The sequence below is a fragment of the Leucopleurus acutus genome, assembly GCF_964270905.1.
Source record: "Leucopleurus acutus genome assembly, chromosome: 6".
Taxonomy (NCBI): Eukaryota; Metazoa; Chordata; class Mammalia; order Artiodactyla; family Delphinidae; genus Leucopleurus; species Leucopleurus acutus.
In genome coordinates, this window is record NC_139149.1 from 37,365,879 (window position 1) to 37,392,775 (window position 26,897).

A 26,897-nucleotide genomic window follows, 5' to 3' on the forward strand; every position below is an offset into this window, starting at 1 on the left:
TGGCTATTCTGATGTAAGGTTAAGTGTTTTTATCTATAGGCAGTTTCAATTATTAGTTTCTTAATGCCTGATATTAACTAAAAATAATTTCCCTATTTTTTCTGTGCAGTTTTTAATCTATTCCCTGCATATAATAGTAAAAGAATAAGTCATGATGGAGTCATCTCACAAGTAAAAATCATACAAATTACATATAAATGCCTGCTCTTTTAAATTTTGACAGCCTTTATTATGTTGAACAACTTGAATGAAGTAACTGAACTGTTGGCAAGAAGTTTTAGTCTTATTATTAAACAATTGGCACCTAAGTTCCTTACTTTGTAGTTTATCAGTAAGTATATGATTAGAATACCATAAATCTTTTTTTGTGATGTAATAAGAAAAACTATTACAAAGAGAACTTCTTTAAAAATATCACATTGCATCATTACGTTAATGTTGTTACTTTCATTGTGGTTATTTGTATCTCAGCTTCAACGGAATTCTCATTTGTGCAAAGATGTATTTATATAAATGAAGAATTTTCCATTATATAAACCCAAATGATTTCATACTATAACAACTCTACTGTCAGTTCAGATTCTGTCCTGGGTTGGTTGGTTGGCTGGTTGGTTGTTTGGTTTGTTTTGTGCAAGGTATTTCTTGAGGTAAACTTAATGACCAATTGAAATTCTTTTGCACACGTGTTTTTTGTTTCTGTAATATTCAAGCTATTGCTCTATATTAATTGAGGTGAAGGGATAAGAAAGCAGGGAATGTGGAGCTCACCCCATGGTAGCTTAGATGGATGAGGACACACGGAATAACTTTCTCAAAGTGTTTCTATTGTCAGTGCTGTTAACAAACTGCCAGAAATACTTTGTTAGCAATGTATCAATAATATAGCAAGATATCAGTGTTATGTTCATATTTATGGTTTTCCTAGTCTGTAAGGAGCAAATATATATTCAGCTTAGAGCAAATAACTCCAAAAATCTTGATAATTTAGTTTTGGGGGGATTTTGTTTGCTTTGTTTTTGTTTTACTTCATCTTTATCCCTATGAAAGATAAATCAGCTTTTCAGGTTGCTGAGAGTTAGGTTAAAGCAAATTAAGTCTGGGAATCTGTCAGTTATCTTGCTCATGACTTTTCCAAGTCTGAGTAGACTTTACTATCTGTTAGTATGAGTTTGAATTCTCCCAATCCAAATCTGTACACTAAAGATTATTTTGGAACCTAACTTTGCCAGATAAGGTAAGACACCTTCAAATAAATTCAGCCAGCATGGGTTTGATTTGTTTGTATATAACTGGTTAAATTACTACTTGAACATGTAGAAGAGGCTAGCCCTCCTTCTATAGCTTCCTTTGCAATGTGCAGTTTGCTTATAATTTTTAGGTTAGTCTCCAGCTGCTCCTGCCTCAGGGTGGCATTGAGGCTGCACATTAAATTTCCCACCTCCTTCCAATCTTGTAAGCTTTATCTATGCCATAAGACTTGTAACTATTTTTATGTTAATTATTACTCCCAAAAGTTAATTAAAGAGCTGCAACTAAAGGAAAGAACCCAACTGACTGATTGAGAGGAAGTGTTTTTAAAGTGTCTAGAGTAGAGTACTCATAGAATTCAGGAATTCTTGTCTTCAAGTTTAATTTTACAATTAACTGCCTCTAGGATTCATTCATACACTTTTTTTAACTGTAACACATTAGGCAGTTTCTTTTCATAAAATTCATGGATTCTTCACATAACTAGTGATTTTGTTTTATCAAAATTACCAGACCTCCAAAAACATCTCGCTGCCCCTACCGCTAGGGTGGAACTCCAGTCTGTAATATGGGAATTATTATTCTTTGCATATCATCTGAAAAAAATTGTTAGCCCAAATAAATGAGAGAGTTAACAAAGTTGAGGATTTTAATTGTGATTTTCTACATGCGTAAGTCACTTATATGATTGTCCATAAGTAAAATACGAATTGCATTTTAAAGCTGGTTTATTTATAGACACCAAACTACTACCTGTGTTTTTGTAGAAGCAGAATAGTCTACCCCCGGTAATGTAAAGCTTTGTTTATGAAATGGAGATATCGTTTCTGGTTAAACTTTATCAGATGGCTTAAGCGAAAGTTTTGGTAAATAGTCATAAATAAAAGATATTCTTGAATAAAAAGTATATAATAGTTTTCAAGACATAATATGCATACAAGCTGTAAAATCAGTACCTTAATAATAGAAGTCCTAAAATGCAAATTGCCCATTTTAAACTAATCCTCATTGTAAATAAACATTAGAGACTTATCCTGTCATCAGGATTAGTACCTCATCTGTAGACTTAAATTTGATCAGTATTCACATATCATACTAACTTCTGTGACCCAAAGAGTAGTAATGTTGAGAGCACTACCCCATAACCAGCCGCAAGGCCTGCAAGGAACCTTTCTGCCACCTAAAACCCTGTCTCCTCAAGAGTTCCCCATCCTTATAAGTACAGCTTGGATCTTCAGTAGAATTTGAGCTGGGCCACATTGATCTATCTTCAAAGAAACACATGAATGAGGGAGGAAAAAGAGAAGCCTGTTTTTACACAGGGGCAGCTTGGTTCTAGACTCCAAGATTAAAGGGAAGAACTTGTTAGCTCGAATTTTTGTAAACTTAGTGACTTTCTGGTTTGACCTCCAACGTGTTCCTAAATTTCAGTTTTTCCTCAAACAGCTTTAGAAGTAGATCTTCTAGTTTAAAATGATAATGATTACTTTCATGTAGTTTTCTTGTTCCTTTCTTACCTGCTCTTTCTTAAGAATACATTTTTCCCATCCTTAGTCCACTCTTGGTTGTCAAAATACTTTTATTTATTTTTCTATGAAGATCTGTATTTTTCTGAGAAATATTTTGGTCAGAAGAAAGAGTGATAGTGTTAAAGGCTATAATTTAGTAGCTAACATAATACTGACAAAGAAAATGCTTTTCCTTAGTAGGACAATATTTCATAGGAAAAAACCCTGTGAAGGACAGTAAGACTATAAATTATGCCGTTTTTCATATAATATGTGCAGTCAGAATTATTTCCTGATGTTTTTTTAAACTATTTTCGCAGTCCCAGTGGGTCTTTGTTATCTTGCTTGGAGCAGGTTAAAACATACCTGCTTACTGACGGAACATGCAAGTGTGGCTTGGAATGTCCTCTTATTCTTCCCAAGGTAACCATTTCGCAATAGATGTATCAGCAATTTTTCATTTTTTAGGTGTTTCATATATTTGCTTTTCTCATTTGGCATTTCATTTTTATATTACTTCTCCAATCATTTATACATTTTAAAGTCTTAAATTATATATCTTTTGCATGCATTTTGGAATGCTTAAAGATTGTGGAAAATAGTTCAAGTCCAAGAGTCATTTTCAAAGGTGACAAACCTATATTCATATTAAATATTTCATCAAAACCCCTTTTGCACCATTTTATTAGAGCTATACCCATGCTCACTATTTAACAGTACAGTATTTTTTTCCCTCCTGCTCAGTCTGCAATGTTATTTTTAGTACCGGTGTTGATAGATCTGCCACAAATATTTCTTAAATTACAAAGCTGAACCCTCATAGCCAAAAGTGAAACTGTTTTACTCCTTTGCAAGGTAAAAAGTAAAATCATTTTAAATGATAAAATATTTACTATAGAAACATGTCATTGTTTTCTGGGTATCTATAATAGTCCCAATCATAGAACTAATGATTAATAGACAAGTTTTTCTTTTTTATTTGTGTCACCTCATTCACAAAAAAGCACTTGAAACAGCTTATAAGTATATACACAATAAATATTTTTTTAAATAGATTGGTAGATTTTTTAAATCAGTGAAAAGGTCATATTAATATAGCAATAAAGTAAAGCCAAAGAAAAAGTTAGCATATAGCAATGTCAGATTTTAGGGTTTCTTAACTGTACTTCATCTGTTTTTGTACTGTTATAACATCAGGAAGTATCTAAAATTGGGAACATTATCAGATACTATTCCTTTCCATATGTTTATCTTGGCTATCTCAGAATTAGGATAATTCTCATTATTTACCCTGCCACTAAAAACCATGAGTTCAGCAGAAGTATTTATTCCATTATATATAAAGTTGCTTTTCTTAATTTAAAAACTTGAGAAAGTTGTGTTCAGATTTATGGGTTAATCTATGCAAAACTTTTTTTTAACAAGGGGATCTTTTTACTTAATATTTTTACAGACATATTTTAAACAAAGGCTGTGCTTTTTCCAGGTGTTTAATTTTGATCCTGGAGCTGCTGTGAAACAGAGAACTGCAGAAGATGTTAAAGCAGATGAAGATGTCACAAAGCTATGCATACATAAAAGAAAAATCATTGCAGTGGCCACACTTCATAAAAGCATGGAAGCCCCACATCCTTCTCTGGTGCTCCCCAGTCCCGGAGGAGGAACAAGTATGTAATATGGTGAAGGTTTTAGGGATTTTTCCTCCCCCACTCCTCTCCTGGAGGAGTCACTAGAAATCACTTTGCCAAGCATTTTCTGAGTCCACTTTTCAAACATGCACAATGCATTTAAAATTATGTATGTTTTATCATTTTATTGCAAATAGCAAATTAGTTCTGAAAAATTCCCATGAAGTTGTCACCCAAAGTTTCCTATCCAAATCATTTAGTTAAATGAGGAAAATAAACACTGATTAGCACGTACAAATGCTATGGAGGTACATTGAGCTGAGCTAACAAAAGAGAAAGTGCCATTGGTTTTTAGGAAACAAATGTAGCCTTTTTCCTAGGGCTTTATTGGAACGTGTAATATCAAGTCCTTAAATGCAACTAGCAATGTTATCATGAACTGGCAGTGTTATTCTTTCAGTCATTTAATAGCTACATATTGAACACCTACTAACAAATCACCTTGCCGAGAATTTTTTATACCTCCATCCAACACATACATGCACACACGCTTGTATGCACACACGAATTTTTTAAAAATTTCAAAGCTGCAGAAAAATTACATGAACAGTTCGAGTACCCTAGATTTACCAGTTAACGTTTTGTTTCAGGAGTTGCAGATATTGTGACAATTCACCCCTAAGTATTTCAACACACATGGATGTTCTCTTATATAAACCACGGTCTAATTATCACATTCAGGAAATTTAAAACTGTTATGATAGTATTATCTAATATGCAGTCTATATTCAGATTTCTCCAGTTGTCCTAATAATATTCTTACAGTTTTTTCAATCCAATCTTTTTTAAAATCCAGGATGCAAAGATTGTGCAACTGCAAAGAGACGTTACTTTTCTTTAATCTACATCAATTCCCCAGTCTTTTTAAATCTTTCATGACGTTGATACTTTTGAAGAGTCTAGGCCAGTTTTATAGATGTTCCTCAATTTGGATTTGCCTGATTGCTTCCTCATATTTATATTCAGGTTAAACATAGTTTGGTAGGAATACTGCATAGGTGATGTTATATCCTCATTAGGAAGCACATAATGGCAGTTTATCCCGTATTGATGACATTAAGTTTGATTTCTTGTTTAAAGTTATGTCCATTATTGAGGTACATTTTCCCTTTATGATTTATATGTAATTTGTGGAATTATACTTTGAGGCTGAGGAACTTCTTTTTGTAAGGGCTAGAATATGAACTCTCCAAAATATTACAATTAACACTTGAATAGTAATTCTGGATAAAATACAGCTGAACACCAAAGCATTTGTTTATGAAAGATAAGTAGCATTGTTCTGCAGGGTTCTGAAAAATAAGGATGAGGAATATAACTTGTAGTGATCAGAGAAAGCTTTATGGTAGAACTCAGATTTGAACCAGCCCTGGAAAATGGTAGGATTTAGACACATAAGGGAAATAAGAAAATTCTTGTCTAGAATAAGTATAGCATAATTAAGAAATGATGTGGAAACTAATGTGACTTGAGTGGAAAATTAAACCTGCGTAGGTAAATTGAGGCCAAATTATTGATAGTTTTAGATACAAAGAGAAGCAGTTGTGACACCAAACAGGTCATTAAAGAGTCACACTTAGAACTCATGTGAAGAGGGTAGGGAAAGACAAACTTGGCAGTTATTAGCAGAGAGCTCCTCTCCAATAACCCTCTAACCTTTAAACTTTAACAGGAATGATCAGAAAAATTTGCTCCACTAAGGTATGTAAGAAAAAAATATATTTTAGTGAATTTTTCTTTTTCTTTAATGAGCTATGTTTTTTAAATTAAAAGATATTGCAATAACTTAAAGACATTTAACAGTAATAAATTATTTAAAATTTATCATTAGCCTGCCACCTTGATGTAAGTATGTTTTCATTTTTGCATCTTACCTTGCACATATGTTTGCACATGCTCATATCTGCTGCCATTCTCACTTCACATCATATCAAACCATTTCAGCTCTGTCTACAGAGTCTGCCTTGTTTCCTTTTTAATGATTGGAGCAGAATCTTGGTCTAGGTCCTTTGTCCTACTCTATACATACAAGTTTCATTATTAAAGGTAAATATTTAACTAGTATAGGTATAAGAGGTATATCTCCATCTCCTTTTAAAATGATATACTTTATTGGATTAATTTCTACTCTTTTACCAACTTCAGACATAGCATTTATTTCCATTTTCTAATTTTAAATTATATTAAAAGTTTGGGATTTAAATAAAGATTAAGAAGACTCATGTAGTAGTTTTCACCTCTCTTTATTTTACATGCATAAACATACAACACCTCTTTCGAAAGGTCTATTTAATATACACAAAAGCACTTGATGAGTACCTAGCATTTACATTTGCCAACTCTTGTAATACTTTAGTTCCTAACTGCAGCATAAGAGCAGCATGACTTCTGTTTATCTGTTTAGTATTCCTTTTATTTTAAAGATGGTACCTATTTTTCCCCACTATGGAAGAAATCCTTTCTAAACGACAGCTACTTTCTAAATTCTGTTGAATGTAAAAATGCCAATGTCTATATTTTTAATCACTGAATTGTAGACAGCTATGTAAATGAACAAGAAAAGACACAACTTGGTGGTTTTATTACTAAAGAGGACACAGTCAGTCCCGTAATAATGTTAGTGATGTTAATACAGATGACTATGTTCTCACTATATGCCAAGCTCAGTGCCCCAAATATTTTTCATATGTTATTTCCTTGATTACAAACTGTAAAAATCTTTCTTTAACAAGAAAATGAATTCAGTTGAGTTTATCTGCTGTGATTTTCTTTTATGATTGGTTCTCAACTTTTCATATACTGTATTATATACAGAAATCACTCTATCAAAGCATCTCTACCATGCCAGAAACAGAAAGCCCACATTTCCCAAGAAAAATATACGTTCACTACATTCTCTTACTTCTTGATTGTACACTACCAAGACTTCTGTTTATCCCAGGTTGAGAACCACTGACTTAGAAATTGTTATGTTATGATTTGACCTGTATACTACTCAGCAGGTAGGAGAAGTTTATTTATCTTAAATGTGTAATTATCCATTTAAGTAAATATACCTCTGATTGCAAATGAATCTGAGTATACTTGCTGATATGCTGTAAGTCTAAGAATTGGGATGGCCAATGTATAGTATGAATAGTACCACTCTTATCTCCTGTGCCTCTAATAGACTCATTGGCATTTTCTCATGGAGTCCAGCTAGAGCTCAGCACCCTTTTCAGCATAGCTCTCTAAGCAGCCACCACCAGTTGATGGGAATTGGTATATGAAACTAATTTTATTTGCCATCCCTGTTTTAGAAGTCACAACCTTATAAAATAGTTAAACTTCCTTTGGGGCTAAAAAAACTTAAACCTAGAATTCTGACATCAAATGAAAATTCTGTATGATGAACCAGGTTGCTTTTGTTGCCTGCATTCTGTCTGATCTCTGAAAGAACTGAAGGGATTCCAAAAAGCCAGCTAGGGAGCAATGCACTCTGTAAAAAGAGAATACTCAATTGGAGCCCAGTACTGAAGATTTTTGCACTCTGACTAAATTTTGCGTAAGAATTCTATCCTAATAAAAGAATTGCAATCTTCTACCTAATTTGGTTGACTGAGGCTGGTTTTACAACAATGACTAATTAATGGGAAAGAAATTGAAGTGTTAAAGCATTGCAAACTTGATATGAAGTTTAGCATGATTGTTTAACTTCACTGTATTTACTGTTGTTATCACTCCCTTTGTAAAAGATTCAGAATCTTATTTACTTAATTCACAAAAATTAAGACTCTGTTACTCTCACAGTGAAAATATTGGGATGAGGAAGAGTTTTTGTAGCTGTCCCGAGGAGGTTTTAGTAAGGTTATACAAACCTTTATAGGGCAACAAATTTTCTGGTGAAAATGGTAATTCATTTAAATCACTCAAGAAAATATTATGCCACACAGATTACAATTTTCTATTGTAACTGTGTTCTTAAAAAATTCAAATCCAAAAAATAAAAAATCATCATCATTTCCATCTGGGCTGTCATTCTTGATTTTGCATATTATAAATACTATTAGAATGGCTAATGTCAGTATGTACAGATTCAGATCCCCATCCTTTCTCAACAGACATGAGGGAAACAAGCATAATGAGCAGTTATTGAGAACCTTTGGTCAACTAAGAGAGAACAGTGTGCATCTTTTACAATCAAAATTTACTGTAGAGTACAGAACTTTTCTTTTAATTGCAAAGAGTCACAGCTTCTGTTTGCAGATTTCTTTTTTCAGATGCCCTCCCTTCCCCATTTCCTTCCCTCCCTCCATCCTAACACAAAAGAACTGAGACTACTAACAGATTTTTTTTTTTTTCTCTTTCACATCAGATGCAACTCCAGTAGTACCTTCACGGGCAGCAACTCCAAGATCTGTAAGAAATAAGTCTCATGAAGGAATTACAAATTCTGTAATGCCTGAATGTAAGAATCCTTTCAAATTAATGATTGGATCATCAAATGCCATGGGAAGGCTATATGTACAAGAACTGCCTGGAAGCCAGCAACAAGAACTCCACCCTGTCTACCCCCGGCAGAGATTGGGCAGCAGTGAACACGGACAGAAATCTCCATTCCGTGGCAGCCATGGAGGCCTGCCCAGCCCAGCGTCGTCAGGTTCCCAGATATATGGAGATGGCTCAGTCTCTCCAAGGACTGACCCACTTGGAAGCCCTGATGTTTTCACAAGAAATAATCCTGGTTTTCATGGAGCTCCCAATTCTAGTCCTATTCACCTGAATAGGACTCCTCTTTCTCCCCCTTCAGTAATGCTACACGGTTCTCCTGGACAGTCATCCTGTGCAATGGCTGGAAGGACTAATATACCTCTTTCCCCAACCTTGACTACAAAGAGTCCAGTAATGAAAAAACCAATGTGTAATTTTTCAACTAATATGGAAATACCACGAGCAATGTTCCATCACAAACTACCCCAAGGCCCACCTCCCCCTCCTCCACCTTCTTGTGCTCTTCAGAAAAAGCCATTAACATCTGAGAAAGATCCACTTGGCATTCTTGACCCTATTCCTAGTAAACCAGTGAATCAGAACCCTGTTATCATTAATCCAACTAGTTTCCATTCAAATGTCCACTCTCAGGTACCTGTGATGAATGTAAGCATGCCTCCTGCTGTTGTTCCTTTGCCAAGTAATCTCCCTTTGCCAACCGTAAAACCTGGCCACATGAATCATGGGAGTCATGTACAAAGAGTTCAGCATTCAGCTTCAACCTCCCTGTCCCCTTCTCCAGTGACATCCCCAGTGCACATGATGGGGACTGGAATTGGAAGGATTGAGGCATCGCCCCAAAGATCACGCTCATCTTCCACATCATCAGATCACGGAAATTTCATGATGCCACCTCTAGGACCCCAGGCCACTTGTAGTGGTATTAAGGTTCCACCCAGGTCACCAAGGTCAACAATAGGGTCCCCAAGGCCATCAATGCCATCAAGCCCTTCTACCAAGTCCGATGGACATCATCAGTACAAGGATATCCCTAACCCATTAATTGCTGGAATGAGTAATGTACTAAATACCCCAAGCAGTGCAGCTTTTCCTACTGCATCTGCCGGAAGCAGTTCTGTAAAGAGTCAGCCTGGTTTGCTGGGAATGCCTTTAAATCAGATCTTGAACCAGCACAATGCTGCCTCCTTTCCAGCAAGTAGTTTACTCTCAGCAGCAGCCAAAGCACAGCTAGCAAATCAAAACAAACTTGCTGGTAACAACAGTAGCAGCAGTAGCAATTCTGGAGCTGTTGCTGGCAGTGGCAACACTGAAGGACATAGCACTTTAAACACCATGTTCCCTCCTGCTGCCAACATGCTTCTCCCAACAGGTGAAGGGCAAAGTGGTCGAGCAGCACTAAGAGATAAGCTGATGTCTCAGCAAAAGGACTCACTGCGGAAAAGAAAACAGCCACCTACCACAGTGTTGAGTTTGCTCAGACAGTCTCAAATGGATAGTTCTGCAGTTCCTAAACCTGGACCCGACTTGCTAAGGAAGCAGGGTCAGGGGTCGTTTCCCATCAGTTCAATGTCTCAGTTACTACAGTCTATGAGTTGTCAAAGCTCTCACTTGAGTAGCAATAGTAGCCCGGGTTGTGGGCGCTCAAATACTGCTTTGCCTTGCTCTGCTAACCAGCTGCATTTTACAGACCCCAGTGTGAACTCCAGTGGTCTTCAGAATCCACTGACACAGGACGTACCTTTAAGAGGGGAAGCCGTGCACTGCCACAATGCAAACACTAACTTTGTTCACAGTAACAGTCCAGTCCCAAACCACCATCTTGCAGGTTTAATAAATCAGATTCAGGCTAGCGGGAACTGTGGGATGCTCAGTCAGTCGGGCATGGCCTTAGGAAATTCATTACATCCCAATCCACCTCAGTCAAGAATTTCAACGTCCTCCACTCCAGTGATACCAAACAGCATTGTTAGCAGCTATAATCAAACAAGTTCTGAAGCAGGTATGGTTTTATTAGAAAAAAGTACCCAAAGGTACTAAACTTTTATACGTTTTTTTAAAATTTATACCAAAATATTTATTATGATAAGAAATGATCCTTTCCCCATTGTGAAATTCTCATCATTTCTTTAGTATTTATAATTTTATTTACAGAATGCTAGGGATTTGTCTCAGAAAAAATAACAGCCAAGAGGATTCCATGTGTTTCCGTTATGTGTCAACATGTGTCATTTTGAATTTTGTTCGACTTTCAGTTGGTTCTATAACCATTGGACTCGAAACTACAAAAGAAGCTATAGAAGGCAGGATTTCCTGGTTCATGAGACATGTACTTGGTCTATGCCAATATAAAAGCTGTTTCCCCTAGCTCTTGTTTGTATTCAGGTAAATGAAGCTCATTTGGAAAACCCCCCAAAAAAGGCAGAAATACATGGATTTTTTGTTCTTGCTGCTGACCAGAAATAGGTGAATGGATAGGAAAAGGTAACTAGAAGTTGTATGAAGTAGAAAGCTGTCTTCTAATGTGTTTTCTTATCCTAGTTTGCTATTCTTTATTATTATTTGTTTGAAAAAATTCATAAATGGATATTGGCTACTCCCTTTTTTAAAAAGGTAATAATTGAAGTTTTCCAATAAAAAAGGCTTGAAAACCTGATTTCCAGAATTTTTGATCTTGAAATTATTTTACAGTTTTCTTGGAGAACTAAACCATTGTTTTTACCATTGACATTATGGTATCTCTTTATCCGCTATTAATGAAGGAGACAAATTTATTTAAAAGTAGACACATTAGAAAGAACTATATTTTATTTCAGTAGAGTCCTCAGAAATTGTTACCAAAAAACGTAAAGAAGCACTATAGAGATAAATTCATTGAGACATCAGAAAATTTGACCATAAGAATAATAGAAAGAATACCCAAAACCCAACAATGACGATTGGAGAGATTGGTGGGAAATGACAGGGAGGAAATAAAAGATGAATATAGAGACAATATTATTCAGCTATGAAAACAGTGGGCTTTTAAAACCAGATTGCTACTGGAAGTGGGAAAACTGCTGAGGCTTTTAATAATCTATTGTGTAGATATATTATAGACTGTGTTATACCACCATGCTGGAAAGGCATTATGACCTACATGTCTTCGTTGCTGATAGTAAAATCAAGTGTTTTCCTTCCTGGTGTCACTACTTTTACCTGCCATTCTCCGCAACTTGTGTTATGTGTTATGTTTCGATGTCAGTATTTAATGAAGAACTGTTCATTGACCTCTTCTGTTAAAAAGAATATAAGGTGAAGATGATGATTGAAATGATTAGTGCCTTCTTGATATTCTTAGTCTAAGGAATCTCATGCAACTATTTTTTACGTGTTTAACAGGATTCTTATTCTGAAGGGGCTTCCAGCTTTTCAATGACTCATATTCCTTTTTAGATAATCCCAAACAAATGAAAATTTAATCTTGTGCATTTATCAGATTAAGGTTACATAAAATCAGTAACTATTTAAAAATACACTATATTTATTAAGCATACCTTCAATCATTTAGATGAGGCATTGTTAGTCTCATTGTGTTATATCTTTCAATTTTGATACCCCTTACCTCAACTTACTTTGTTTCAGGTCTAAGTTCATACTGCAAAGTGTACGTATTTTATTAATGATGTATTTTAATTTATCTATAATGGAAAAGACCAACATTTATTTATATTCTTGTTTCTTCTGATTGTCAAGTTTTGACTTATTTTATATAGTCTTAGACATGTATTTTCTTGTTCCGTGCATCTCTGTAAAACATCAGATCTGGATTGCCAGTGCTGGGAGTGTCAAAACACACATGTTGAAAATTTACTAATATAAGTAAAGTGTTAGCACATAAATAGCTAAAAGGGATGAGAATAAATGTCTAGTAATGATATGGATGTGACCAATCATGTGTAAGCTAACAGAAAGCATATCCCTGATAAAAATCTAGGTCAATAAGAACTTTTTAAAGTAGTAACCTAATAAAATTAAATACTGCTTAATGTACAGAGCTCTGATGTGCAGCTGGTAATAAAAATGGGTAGATTTACTAATTAATATAATTCTTTTGATGAGCTGAATATTAAAGAGGTCTCTAATATCATGTTTCTTTTAGATACACAGTGAACTGTGTCAACTGAATGTACTGTTATTATAACTGCTTAGCCTGAATGTTTATTTTCACTGACATTTATTCATCCATCAAATAAACACCAAAGCTAGGCTTTCAGAGTGAGACAGCTGATGACAGTTACAACTATCCCTTTAAGTTTTGCTGAGTATTCCTAGCATACTAGTAAGACATTAGAAGAAAACCACATTTTATTCTTAAAATGTTGCTTTTAGCTGTCATTGAGTACCTAGGATGTGCCAGGTGATTTGCCTATATTATTTCTAATTTGTGCAGTTTTCCAAAGTATAAGGTATTCTTGTCCTCATTTTACAGATGAGTACATTGGGCCTCAGAGAACTTGAATAACTGTCCAAGGTCATACATAATTGAATTAGGATTTGAACTCAGGTTCATCTGATTCTAAAATCCATTTTCTTCCCAGCTGCATAAGTTCTTCATTCGAAACATCTAGTTGTGAAAAATACTGTTTTCACTTTCAAATCTTTAAAAATACCCAACAGACAGTGAATCAAAGCATACCAATGCATGTTAGGAACTACGTTTGCAAACTTTTGATGCACTTTTAGACAAAAGTCAGTAATTTTGCCTTCTCTATTTGGACTCTAATATCCTAGTGTACAATAATTAGGATGTTTGTGCCAATGCAGATGAAATGTCCACAGTATCAAAAGAACTACCCCTCATTTGTGAATCACATTTGGTAACCTTTATTTGAATGAATTTGTATCACCTCACTCAGATAAAAATGGGTTTCCTAGTGGGTGATGTGTCAATAGGCCTTTGAAGAAGGCAGCTCTGCAGACGCTAGCCCTGCCATTCCAGGTGTGATAGCACAGTGAGGGTGAAAGAGACCCACAGGTAACGTGGCCCAACTCTTCCTGTGGTAATGGAGCATGAACAGAACTCAAGTGACCTCCTGCTCAATCCAGTGCCTTTTTTCCCCACTCTCCTAAGCAGCAGCTCAAAAATGTTACATTAAGACCTTATTTAAGACCAGAAATCACTCTGAAAACGTTTAATTCGATTGGCTATTTGTTTTCAAAAACTTCTTTTAAAGAAAGTTTTTCTATCATAAACAGCCCAAATATTCATTTTTTAGGCCTATATGTGAATACCAGTCCATATTTTAAATGTATTAAAACTCATATATGAGAATCAGAGGCAAAGTAGTAAAAAAAAAAAAAAATCAGATTAAAGGTATGAAATGCTTAGAAAACATTTCTAAAACTTAAGAATATACAAGGTTTTATTAATTCTATTTGGTGTTTTGAAATTGCCTTTCCACTAAAGCTCTCTAAACACTTTGCATTGTAAAGTTTACAGGTTTCTATTAGCTTTTTGGACATGAAATTACAAGTGAAGTTTAATATTTCCATGTAACAGATTTAGAAAATGACCAGTAGGATACTTGGTGACATTCCTCAAGTTGTAAAGCAAAGCTCTGGTGGATCTGGCAACCAAACCCCAATCAGTTCCTGATTCTCAGTCCAAACACTCAAACTGCTGAATGCAGGTATGTTCTGAAATCCATCACTCGTGTACATTTAAAGCAACTTTCAGTTTATGAAGTGAGATAAGTTTCAACACTTAAGTGGTTCCAGCACGTGTCCTGTGGTGTTTTGGTTTAGGGAGGAATTCAAAATCCAGTACCCCTGACTGACAAATTTCATCAAGTCCATGCCTCTTTGGGCCTCTGACTGCTGCCCGCCTGTTTACCATAGAACAAAAACACACATGCCAGTAACCTGGGCCTCTGCAGAGGACCCAGCCCTGTCAGTGTCCACATGACAACCCATCCTTCCATGGCCCTGTGGGTTTTCACAATTTTCAAAGAAGCAAAAAGATTTAGATTATTCTGCTAACCAACTTAATAACTGAACCTTACCTCCCTCCAATATGATAAAGTCATTAAATATAACTTTTTCACTTTAAAATGCCTTTTATATTCTCATTTCTTTTCTAATAAAAAACATTTAATCAACTCTTCTAAAACACATGAAAATGTAGTCCTGTGAAAGGGCAGAGTATGAGTTTGTACCAAAAGAGAAAACAATTCAATCATTTATTTGCCTTAACTCTTAAAGATATACATTGACTAACAAGAATATAAATAAACCTATGAATAAATATTTGCTCATGAATATTTATATATATATATATATTTTTTTTTTTTAACTCTGGAAAAGAAAGTGGTTTTTTTTCAGCACAAAATACATTTGATTGAAACTCAGTGCAGCCACTAATATGGTAGGTAGAAGAAAATAAGAGATCACAAAAGAATGCTTTGGATAAAATATTGCAAAGTGCAAGCTTGGTTTTTTGTTCTATGTATGTATTTATTCTCAGAGCATGCCAGTAAAGAAAATAAAGGGAAATTGTCATTTCCTTCATTTGAGGTTATAGTTGTAAAAAGATTATGGGATAAAAATACTCCAGGATGGATTGTTCTATGTTAGCTGTCTCAGGATATGGGACGTTTGTGTGGAAAGAAGCCTCTAGTCTTTTATAGACTTATGTAGAATGAAAAAAGGCAGAGACTCCTTTAAGGTTGTGACTGAATTAATAATAATTGCTATTGAAAGTATTTCCACCCAAGTTTTTAAATGCCTAGATTTTATACCTCACCTGATTGATGCATAGGCTTCTAGGTTGAAACTTGCCCTCTGCTCTTGTTTTTTAACCAAATACCAAAACTATATTAAAATCTTGATTATGTGATAAAAATCTATGTCTATTCTTTTAGTTAAATTTTTGCAAAATGAGCCATTTCTTCTTTGCTGTAAGTTATTTTTACAACAGGCAGTGTCTTGCTGTTTAAGAAGGTTTCCTAATATCAGGGTTACACCACTTGCTTTGTTTACATATTCCAGGTTTAATGTTTCCTTGTGTACAAAAAGAGGAGTTAAAATATGTTCGAATTTAGACACTGAGTCTATGTAATCAAAGGTGATAACAACTCAGAGTGGTGTGATATGTTTACTGATTCAATGATCTATTTTGTACCTTTCAAGAAATAAATTGTCCCAGTGTGCAAATTGGGGGAATTTTATTCTATTGCAACACACTAAGCTCACTTCTAAAATCACTAGAAATCCTTCAATTCTCAAGGGGATGCCTAAGCTATTATTTACTAAAATCAAGTGGTCTAAGAACATTGAAGCAGCTTCTAAAAGTACCTAAATTCTAGGCAGTAATGTCAACTCTACAAAGACTTGACTCATTAAAAGTAATTCTTAAACATTTTCCTAGTGTCATCAAAATAAATTTCATTTCCACGTGCATGGAGTACTAAATAAATCAAATCATAAACTTCCTACCTTCAAGGAACTTATATCAAACAACATTAATGCTAACAAAGCAAAGAGTAGAGTAAAAATTATTTTCTAAGAATTATACTTCTTGCAAAGTCAAAGTAACAACTCACCTTTTTACAGATTAGGAATGGAACTAGACAAACAGAAGTCTGAAGGAGTTGCTGAGATACTCCTGGGGTAGGAGCTAGTCCAGGGAAATTCTAAATATCTATCCAAGACCCATGGGTGCGGGTATAAGAAAGAGTAGTATTTATCACAAATGCCCCAGAGCGGAACTCCTGTGCTGCACGACTCCACAGGGATACCTCTCACTTTAGAGTCTGATAAACATGCTTCCTGGAACAAAACTCCATAGACCATCCCCCACGGAGTTGAGCAACTGAGAGGCCTGATCCTAAAGCAGTGTTTTTCAAACTTATTTTTACTTTTAACCACGGCAAGAAATTAACTTGCATTCCATTTAACTAGAGATATGTTTTGAATGTACAACAAAAGTTTCCTGAAAAAAACACTCTGTGTGATGCACTCTGACATTTTAGATCCCATTCTATCTTATCCTATCTTATTCTATTTCTTTTTTTTATGACAGTCATGATCTACTGAAATGATTTCATCACCCACCAGCAGAACATGACCCAGCACTCACATGTATAAGTTAACAGAAACAGTTTCCACAAAATAATATCCCAGTTATGCAATGTACTCTTTTTTTTTTCTTTTCTATTTCATTTATCAAAATATACTGGTTTGGGGGCATACTAAATCGATTTTACAGTCTTAAATAGGTCTAAGCACTGTCTTAGAATATTCATGAGGTAATTAACTCAGCAAATATTTATTGAATACCTAGTATGTGCTCTGCACTGTTTAACACTGAAAATAAAATAGTCACAATGGAAGGATACAAAGTTAACTATTCATAATCTAGAATCTCTACTTGCTCTGCTCATTAAACAAAATGAGATAAACTTCCAGTTGGTATATTGATGGATGGAGCATTTTAACAGTTATTCTAGCATTTTGAGAGAACAGAAATCCTACCAAGCAAGAGACTTAACCTCTTCTCTCAGCATTTGCTTCTTTACAATAAATATTAAGAAAAATGTGATAAAAAGCATTTGTAAAAAAAAACCCAAAAATCTTTGTTACTTGAGAAACAGTGAAAAATCTCAAGCAATTTTTTTCATTTCAACAGTTTTCAGGGTAATTCTATGTATTAATAAAGGAAGCACAAGTGATCAGTAGTGAAACACCCTTTTTTTGGTCTGACCCCATTACCACCTGAAGACTGGCCTCGCCTCCTCAACACGGTCATAATCACTCAGACCTCATATTCCAAGATTCAAGCTACAGTCCTTCCACTGTTCTTTCCTCTTCCCTAAGAGGTTGGCCCTGTTGAGGGTGGAGAGTATTTCCTCAGATACTGCCACTGATCCCTTTCCCCTCTTCCTTTTCTCCTAAGTTGTGTTGGTTTTGGGTCCCTCCCTCCCTTCCTTATGGAGAACAAATAGACACTAGTCCCTAGGGCTTCCTGCCTACTTCTGGTAAAGGAATGCTAGGAATTTACAACAGGATCCAAAACACAAAGATAGAGTTTGGTATATTTTTGTAAATACATATTACCTTGTCATTACTAAGGCTTGGGAAAATAATATCTTGTTGGAAGATCTAGACCTCATAAAAGTTATCTTTCAATTCTTTAAATCCTTTAAATATAGAAGAGAAAATTTTACTATTTCCATGGGATTGAAAAGTGAATTATATTTATTAGACTCACTAGGGCATGATATTTTCTCTTGTCTCTAGAAGCATTCGTTTTTATTAAGGATTATCATTGACCCTGTTTGCAATTAAAGTACACTTGCCAAAGCAAATGATAAAGGTCAAATAGTGAAGGAGTATGTTCCGTATGATGTATTTCTTAGGTTCTTGAATTTATGGATAAAAACCAGTATTTGGGCATATCAATTAAGAAGAAGTTTTCTAGCATTAAGTAGTATTTATTCAAAATTGAAGCTATAGATCAAACTGGTAAAATGACATTTTAAAAGCACCTATTGGTCCATTTGGAACGAGCTTTATGCCCTCTCTTGTACACATACAAAGACATGTACAACAATATTATTAATACTTAAGGACTAACCAAGAGAGAGTTTAGCATGATATGAACAATGACTCTTCTCAAAGAATATTGGTGACGAAGAAGAGAAATAACTCTAAAGAAGTAGACATTACCTTTGTTTTGAAAAGCAGTGTTTAAAAAATGAGGCAAATAAAACACCTCAAGAATGAAATTGTTAGTAATAGGAAAACATCCTTTAAAAAATTACTGATGCTATTTCTGTATACACACACATATACAGACACACACACACACATCATAAATTATATGTGTGTGCAAAGAATACTGTTTATATCTGGAAATCTACCCCACTGGAAAAAGCTACCACTGTTGTTTCCTAATTGTACTGGACTATCTCAGTGTCTGATTGGGTGTCTAGGCATGTGATCTCACACCAGGAAAGTTTATTTGGATGGCTTTCCAGTCTTATTTCCTACTTCTTTAAAAGTAACAGAAACAATGAGAAAAAGAAGTTATGCCAGTTCATGGTGCTGCTGGCTGGTGTGAAATAATAATTTTTTCTAATTAAAGGACTTCTCCAACTTACTAACTTGTTCGAGGCTCCCAGCTGCCTTTTAGTTATTTAACTGCTAAATGTTTAGTGAATAGTTTGCTATTTTAAAAACTCTTTTAAAAAAACTCTCTCCCTCATTAGATTAAGCTCAAAACATCTTAGCTGCCAAAAGAAAACTCAGCTTTAAGAACACTTTTTCCCTACATGCTTCAACAGACCACAGGTTTTTATGCAGAACTATGAAGTAAGTTCACCAGAGAATGCCTGTTCAAGATTAAGTCCTTCAGAAATAAGCAATTTCCAATTTCCCTCCTGCTATAAAAATTCAGGATCTTCTTTCAATGACCCCAAGGATTAATGAGTTGACTTTAAGAATTCAGAGTACTTTGGGATGGACATCTTCCTCCATAAGATTATTTTAACTCCCCAGCACACTTGGGAGTCTTCTAAAGTAACTTGACATCTTTCAGCCATCTCCTTTCCAGCATCCCTTATCTCCTGGCATTGGACCAATCATACCCTACAGAGTCAGTTTTCACTTTTCTCCACAAATGGGTGGTATTCTCTCCTCCACATACACACTTGCCACACACACACAGCATCAAGTGATCTGATTCCTAGAAGTTGAATGCAAGTTTTACGATCTTAATAGATTGATTCAACCAACACTTTTTGAATGCCAACCACGTGTCAGAGACTCTTAGGTCTTGTAAATACGGAGGGAAATAAGTGATCCTTGCCTTTAATGGTTTAGAAAGATGATTTTAAATTTCTTCACTGCTTATCTAAGGCAGCAGGTTTAACCATGGGTGGGAGGGCTTGGGTGTGTAGGAAAGCAGCATACAATATTTTCAGTCATATTTCTTTGTTCTGAGGATACATAGGACTCTATTACCCTCCATACACTTTATTATCTCCTTGCCTTTTTAAAAAATTACTTTGCTTCTACTTAGAAGTCTTTTCTATCTCCTTTTCCACTCTCAAATCCCAGATCAAATGTTACCACTTGCTTAGTTTTTCCTGACACCTTCAGTTTTACAATTGTCCCCTTGTTATATACCTGCTATTGTTCCTGGCATATTGCCTTGTAGCTATACTAGATACGTGAAAAGAGCTTTAAAATTTCCTGGTTTGTAATAAGCTCTCAAAAAATGTATATTTGAGAGAGCCAGAGAGATCTGTGTGTTTATCACATTGCCTAAACTCTGAGTTCCTTAAAGAAAGGGCAGGGTGTTGTGTTGTTGTTGTTTATTTGTTTGTATCACCATTTCTACCCTTTTGTTCAGTAGAGTGTACTTGATTGTTGAATTGGTGTGTTGAAAATTAGAGAAAATAAAAAATATGCCTGATCCGCATATTAGCCTTAAGAAGCTTGTGGTATTCACCCGCTTCTTGTTTGTAATGCAAAAATATACCCAGAGTAGCTATATTTTCTTTATTGTCATTCCTCAAGAATATTTAGATGGAGAATTTTTAGAATAATGTCCCCAAATGACTACTTTCATGAATCCTCAATATGGATGTTTCTCTCTTACAAAATAAAGATAAAAGAATAATAACCTCTACAGAAATCCTTCATCTACAAAGCCTTGTCATATACACACTAGAGTATTTTGAAAATGTACTCTGACTGTGATTAAAGGAATGGGTGATCTGTACATTTAAATATGCCATTATTATTTAACAGATAGGGGAAAAAGCCATAGATAGTGATTACTAGTAAATAAGAGTTTTTATTAGCTTGTTTAAAAAGATGGATTCCAAACGCAAATAAGGCACATACCTATTTAACGGAAATAGCAGAAAGATTTAAGAAGCAATGAAATGTATAAGGTGTTGATTGTTTTATTACAAATCTGAATTAATATTTAAAGAATTGTATACCATATGCCTACTTCAGCATTTTGTCTCCTTTAAATGAAACAGAGCTTAAAAAAAAAAAAAAAAAAGACCACAACAGCTAGGAAAAATTGCAAAGTCGTGCTATACAGATATATATGTTGGATATGCTGATTTATACTTACTACTATTACCATGTCATCACAACTAACTGCAGCTACTAATGTCAATAATAATGATGACAATGGTAACTCCTTTTATTTGTATACTTTTACACATTGCAAGCCTTTCACTTACCTATTTTTGAGTCTCACAACAATCATGCCAATGAGTTTCCTTAGAAAAAATTCAAAGGTAGGAAAGTTTCATATGCAGGAAGATGTCCATTTGTGTGTTATATATAATGATGAAAAACTCAAAGTATAAATGCCAAACTTTATTGGATCAATAAATATGATCAATCCATATGCTACATGGTTTAAAATATTAGTATGGAGTTTTTATGTCAGAAAGGAAAAGTTATTGTGGTAGTCTGTTAGGAGGAAACAAGAATAATATATAGTTATATTTGTACTACTATTACAACTATGGAATCATTTCTGTGTATTTGAACAAGGCCTCAATGGTAAGGTGGTCAAATATAAAGTTTGTTATGATGACATGTAGCACAGCAGTAAAGTGTTTGAATTATTTTAGATTTTCAGTAACACTGGTATTGTTCATAATAACATATACATGTTTAATATTTTAATAAATTAAGTGTATGTGCTTATAATATTTGCCAAATGCATGTATTAAATGAAACAATGCATTTCTTTAGGGTAAGACATTTTTCAAAAAAATGATTGTAGGTTCCTTCAGCAGAATGTGATTCTCACCCTCCCCACCCCACCCCTTGTGCATCTGGATCACCAGGGGTGATTTCAAAGAATACTACTGCCCAGGCTGTACCCCAAGAGATGAGTTTTCAGCTGGTCTTGGATAGGGTCCAGACATTGGTTTGTTTGTTTTTGAGTTCTCTAGGTAATTATTTTGTGTAGCTTGGATTGATAACAACTAAAACAATCATAATACACAACTGAAATTTTATTATTAAGTTCCCTGAATTTAATATGCATTACTTTAGTATACTTTAATATATACATCTTTAGCATACATAAGACTTTCAAGGTTAAGAATGCTATTTGGAAAAAAAAAAAAAATGCTATTTGGGTGAAGACTGGTCTGATTTAAGGAATCATGAGTATAAAGTATCTTTATGCTATTAGAATGACAAAGATTTAAAAATAATGATAAAACACAGTGTTGGTGAGAAAAATGAGTGCTGCCTACATTGTTTATAGAAATATAAATTGAATATATATTGATCAGCTTCACTGGAGGCAGTCTGACAATGTCTATCCAGAGCTTTAAAAATATGTAAACGCTTTGTCCCTGGAATTCCACTTTTAAGCATTTTCCCTTAGAAAATAATTGAGCATATTGGCAAAGATGAGTTAATAAGAATGTTTATCTTAGTGTTGCTTGAAATAGTAAAAGATTGTAAACAATCGAAATATCCACAACAATGGATTGAATCAATTATGTATATCCATCCATGATACTAGTAAAATGGATCTATAGTTAACATGAAAGGATATTCACAATATATTGATAAATGAAAAAAAGCTGCAAAACAATATGATTCCATTCTTGTTAAAAAATATATGTAACATGTATATATATGTCTGCATATGTATATACATATAGGTGGGAAAAGCCCAGAAAACTATACACTAAAATATTAATAGTTATCTACATAGGTACTTTTTATTTTCTGTTTTGTATTCTCATGCATATTCTATGTGGGGGGGGTTTTACCACTAAAAGAAAGTACTGGTATTATAAATATAGAACAAAAACTTTTTTTTAAATGTAAAAATATATTTTGAAAAATGAAGCATTGTTACTTTTATCTACCCAATTGAATGGACTACAGCACAACTTCCTCCATTTTCACCTTGTCTGGTTGTGAAAGACAAAATATTTGATAGTTAGAAACAGGTATTGCTGCAAGTACTAAGCTTCTTCAATATATTCATGTTCAAAGTAAGTCAAGAAGTATGAAGTCAAACTAGTTTCATTAACATGTCAAATCATCTCTAATTACAGTTTATCTGGCTAGAATCTACAGAGGGCATGTAACATATTATTTGAAATGTATCTTGATGTATTTTTATAGAGCTGTCTTCCTTAACATCCATAATTAATAAGTGGGTTTTTTTCCCTTTCTTTTAGGCGGTTCAGGACCATCATCCTCCATAGCCATAGCTGGCACCAACCACCCTGCCATCACAAAGACAACATCTGTCCTTCAAGACGGCGTCATAGTCACCACCGCAGCCGGAAACCCACTGCAGAGTCAGCTGCCCATTGGGAGTGATTTTCCTTTTGTTGGCCAGGAGCACGCACTTCATTTTCCATCCAACAGCACTTCAAACAACCATCTTCCACACCCCTTGAACCCCAGCCTCCTCAGTTCTCTACCTATCTCTTTGCCAGTGAATCAACAGCATCTCCTAAACCAGAATCTATTAAATATCCTCCAGCCTTCAGCAGGAGAAGGCAAGTCTGAGATCAACCTCCACCCTTTAGGTTTTCTCAACCCGAATGTAAACGCTGCTTTAGCTTTTCTCTCCAGTGACATGGATGGGCAGGTATTGCAGCCTGTTCACTTTCAACTCTTAGCAGCCCTGCTTCAGAACCAAGCCCACGCAGCTGCCATGCTTCCCCTGCCATCTTTCAATCTGACCATCTCAGATCTTTTGCAACAGCAAAATACCCCTTTACCCTCATTAACACAGATGACAGCCCCACCAGACCATTTGCCAAGCAATCAGTCAGAGAACAGCCGAGCTGAGACCCTTTTAACCAGCCCCCTGGGGAACCCTTTACCAAGCTTTGCAGGCAGTGACACTACTTTTAACCCCCTGTTCCTCCCAGCTGTCACTGGGGCCTCAGGATTAATGGCCTTGAATCCCCAGCTGTTGGGAGGTGTCCTGAACTCGGCATCGGCCAACACCGCTAATCATCCAGAGGTTTCCATAGCAACTTCTTCCCAGGCAACCACTACCACAACCACTACATCATCAGCAGTGGCAGCACTGACTGTCTCAACACTTGGTGGGACAGCAGTGGTGTCAATGGCAGAAACATTGCTGAATATATCTAATAATGCTGGGAATACACCTGGTCCAGCTAAACTGAACAGTAACTCTGTGGTGCCACAGCTACTTAACCCTCTACTGGGGACAGGTCTGCTTGGTAAGTTAAATTTTTTCACAAATTTTTACAAAAGAAACGTTTTTCTAATTCATTTTCTCCTTTTTAAAAAAACTCCATTTTGTCACACTATTTTTAAAAATGTTTTTGTTATGTCACAGCTTGCTTAAGGAACTAAATATAATAACACCCACACACAACCATAGTTATACAAACATGAAAATGCCTTCTTCCTTTTCCCCCTATTCTAGCAATACTAAGTATCATTTTAATCTGCTTTCTCTTCTAATTCTGATGCCACCTAAACCTAACCTACCCATCATTCTCTTAAGCCAAGTAGAGTCTTATTTTTCAAATACTTAAAGCACAGGTGCACCTTAAAAATAACATTTATTTGAATTTTAGTTGGTGTGGCATCACAGGGTTAGTATGAGCAGCTGCACTGTGGATGAAAACGGTTTGAGGAAGTGTTTTTCCATGTGATCCCTAAATAAACAAAACTAAATGCTTATCCAGCAAAATAAGAAGCAAGGCATAATAACATTCAAAGTTAAAGTTTGCCCAAGTTCAAGGAAACAGAAGACCCCAATAGCTACTGCTAGGTTTTCTCAAACAGTATTATTCTTTAGAACTTTGTGGCTTAAAAACAAAATCCTTTATGTAGATTGTCTTATCTCAAAAAATTTAGAAAATAATGTCAAGTATGTTCAGCTGTTTGATGTGAGTAATTGTAATATAAAGTATAGAGATGATGTCCATAAAGTCTGGAAACATAGGCAAATATACATGATATTGTCAAGGGTATCTTCAGTATCTTAAAAAAATATGTTTCCAGATTTCATGGACACCTTTACAAAAAAATTTAATTAGTTCTATTTGGCGGTCAAATCAATGTAGTTAAGTAACCTACAAAGCATTACAGATTTACAGATTTCAAGCTATAGGGCAATTTCTGTGACGTTATCCTCAAAATAATTTCAGTGTAATTTCAAAACAAGTTAATTTTGAATTTTGAATATAAATGTAGTTATTAACTAATCCTATCTGATTATATAATATTTATTTTTAGTGACTGTGACAATGAATCCTTTTGTATTATTAGCTTTCTTTACAATTTTAGTTTTAGGTAACCAAAATACAAAATACATATTTTGTATAAAAAAATACACATTAAAACAAAACAAAATACATATTTCTAGACCAAATCTGATTTTATTTGATGGTATTTATTGATGACTGTGGCTTGAGAACTAAATTTTGTAAACAGGCCTGATCAGACCCACTTGTTTTAACTATCTTGTCAAATACTTATGCTTGCTAAAGCAGTTAGGACTAATTTTAACTTTTAATTGTAGTTGCTCTAACAAAAATGGTTTCAAGGAATTCTATAACACTGAAAATCAATATATAAGGATTGGCTAGTGGATAGACCAAAGACTTAACTTGTCTCTCCATGATACAAAATCAAAACACTAATTGTGAAAGATGAAATTAAATAATAAAACTACTCTTTCCTTACCACTTAGTAAGACTTTGAGGAGAAAAAGAATTACCATGTAAGTCTAGTTTTTAGTTTTTGTTTTAGGAATCCTCAACAAAGATAGGCATAGGACCTCCAAAGAATCACATTGACTTATATTTTATGTTTTTCAAACTATAGGTGACATGTCCTCAATAAACAGTACTTTGAATAACCATCAACTGACTCATCTACAGTCGCTGTTAAACAACAATCAGATGTTTCCTCCAACTCAGCAACAGCAGCAGATTCTTCAGGGGTACCAGAATCTCCAGGCTTTTCAAGGACAGTCCACAATTCCTTGCCCAGCTAACAATAACCCCATGGCTTGTCTGTTTCAGAACTTTCAGGTACTCTCCTTCCCTGGGTTACTTTAGTAGAAAACAATATTTACTATTTGTTTTACTTAATTGGGGGGGAAGAGACGAAAGAAGGTAGTTATGTACCTTTTCACCTTTACTTACTATTATTTCTCAATAATGAATATTGTTAAACATTCCAGGTTTTTGTGTGAAGCATTTTATTTTGTCTAAAGCATATCACTGGTCCTTTTGGAGCTGTTAGTAAAAACTGATCATGTTACCCTGTTAAACCCTTTTGTGGTTTCCCATCGCTCCCATGATTAAAATCCACATCCTTAACATGCTTACCCTGCCTCACTCTCCAGCCCCAGCTCTCACCACTCTCTCCCCGGCTTCGGCCACATGGTCTTCTTTTAGTTCTACAAACTGAATAAATTCATGGTAGATTAAGGAGCTGGATGGAAAGAGTAACACTAAATAAATACATGAAAAAAATATAGAAGATTTTAAAATAATCTTGGGGTAGAGAAGCCTCTTTCAGCAAGACACAAAACCAAGAAGTCAAAAAGAAAAGAGGTAACAGAATTGAATACATAAAACTTTAAAATCTGTATGACCAAAGGTATTCTAAACAAAGTTCAAGACAGGTGGCAACCTGGCAGAAAATACTTGCATAATAATAGCAAATAATTCCCATTCATAATATTTTTAAAGCCCCTACAAATTAGGAAGAAAAAAGATAATTGATTTGAAAAATGAGCAATAGAAATGAACAGACAATTCAGAGAAAATTAAATAATAATTAGTAATAAACATGAAAAGAATAATCAGAGTTATATAAATTACAACATTACTATGTTCATCAGATTGATGATATCCCTTGCTGACAGAGGCATGGGAAAATGGATTCTTTCAGATATATGTTTATCTGATTG

General features: G+C 34.8%; 1 protein-coding gene across 1 annotated transcript in view; it reads left to right on the forward strand.

Moving 5' to 3' along the window:
• MBD5 (methyl-CpG binding domain protein 5) overlaps positions 1-26,897 on the forward strand; it is a 141,689-nt gene that overhangs the window by 89,312 nt on the left and 25,480 nt on the right. The window contains exons 4-8 of the mRNA XM_082840661.1: positions 3,077-3,179; positions 4,243-4,423; positions 8,799-10,934; positions 23,158-24,183; positions 25,802-26,010. Of these exons, the coding sequence (XP_082696787.1) occupies positions 3,077-3,179; positions 4,243-4,423; positions 8,799-10,934; positions 23,158-24,183; positions 25,802-26,010 (3,655 nt within the window). The remainder of the gene's footprint in view (positions 1-3,076; positions 3,180-4,242; positions 4,424-8,798; positions 10,935-23,157; positions 24,184-25,801; positions 26,011-26,897) is intronic.